Source organism: Pristiophorus japonicus, chromosome 18, assembly GCF_044704955.1.
Source record: "Pristiophorus japonicus isolate sPriJap1 chromosome 18, sPriJap1.hap1, whole genome shotgun sequence".
In the NCBI taxonomy this organism is placed as follows: Eukaryota; Metazoa; Chordata; class Chondrichthyes; family Pristiophoridae; genus Pristiophorus; species Pristiophorus japonicus.
Window position 1 is genome coordinate 1,749,993 of NC_091994.1, and position 1,081 is coordinate 1,751,073.

General features: G+C 47.9%; 1 protein-coding gene across 1 annotated transcript; it reads left to right on the top strand.

Moving 5' to 3' along the window:
- The first annotated feature begins 268 nt into the window (after positions 1-268).
- LOC139229097 (testis-specific serine/threonine-protein kinase 6-like) lies at positions 269-1,081 on the top strand. Its single transcript, XM_070860754.1, has one exon. The coding sequence runs from the start codon at positions 269-271 to the stop codon at positions 1,079-1,081; it is 813 nt and encodes a 270-aa protein (XP_070716855.1).

Here is a 1,081-nt window from a genome sequence, read left to right on the forward strand (position 1 = left end):
ATCATCATTCAGCTCTTTACAGTCTAAATCCCCGTCAAACCATGCTGTCCTACAATCCTTTTCGGGGAATTGCCAGAATTGCAAAGGTATGACATTTGCCACCATTTCGAAACATATTTTCCAAGCCCATGTCTATAAATGGCCACCTGGTGAGTGATGCCTACAGAAACTTCACAATCAGAAATTATTACAGCACATGTGTGAACTGGTTTACTCATAAGGCCAATACCTCAAAATAAAAAGTGGATAAAAAACATGGCTATACACCATGTCCGGAGACACATTTCTGGCTGAGTTAGGTTATAAACTAGGAAAAACCATCGGTGAAGGCAGCTACTCTAAAGTAAAAGTAGGCAGTTCTAAGAAGTACAGGGAGAATGTTGCCATAAAGGTAGTAGACAGGAAGAAGGCACCACCAGACTTTGTCAATAAGTTCCTGCCAAGGGAGTTGGCTATCTTGAGGGGAATCAAGCACCCTCATATTGTGCAGGTTTACGAATTCATTGAGGTTTGCAATGGGAAGCTCTACATTGTTATGGAGCAGGCGGCCACTGACCTCCTCCAGCTGATCCAACACAGGGGCCACATCCCATGCAATGAAGCCCGTCACTTGTTCTCGCAGATTGCCTGCGCGGTCAAATACCTTCACGAGCACGACATCGTCCACCGGGACCTCAAGTGCGAGAATATCCTTCTGACCGAGGAAATGCAGGTAAAGATCACCGACTTTGGATTCGGCAAGAAGATTCATGGGTACCCGGATCTTAGCAGCACTTACTGCGGCTCAGCGGCCTATGCCCCACCCGAGGTCCTCATGGGCGTCCCCTACGACCCCAAAAAGTACGACATTTGGAGTTTGGGGATCATCCTTTATGTGATAGTGACCGGCTGCATGCCGTTTGATGACTCAAACATCAGCAAGTTACCCAAGAGCCAGCAGAAAGGGGTGGTCTACCCAGAGAGCATCCAATTGGACGAGAAATGCCAATCCTTGATTCGGGAACTGCTGCAGTTCTGCCCCTCGGGACGACCAGCAGCCAATCAGATAGTCAAGCACGCCTGGCTTAGAGACAACAAGTAG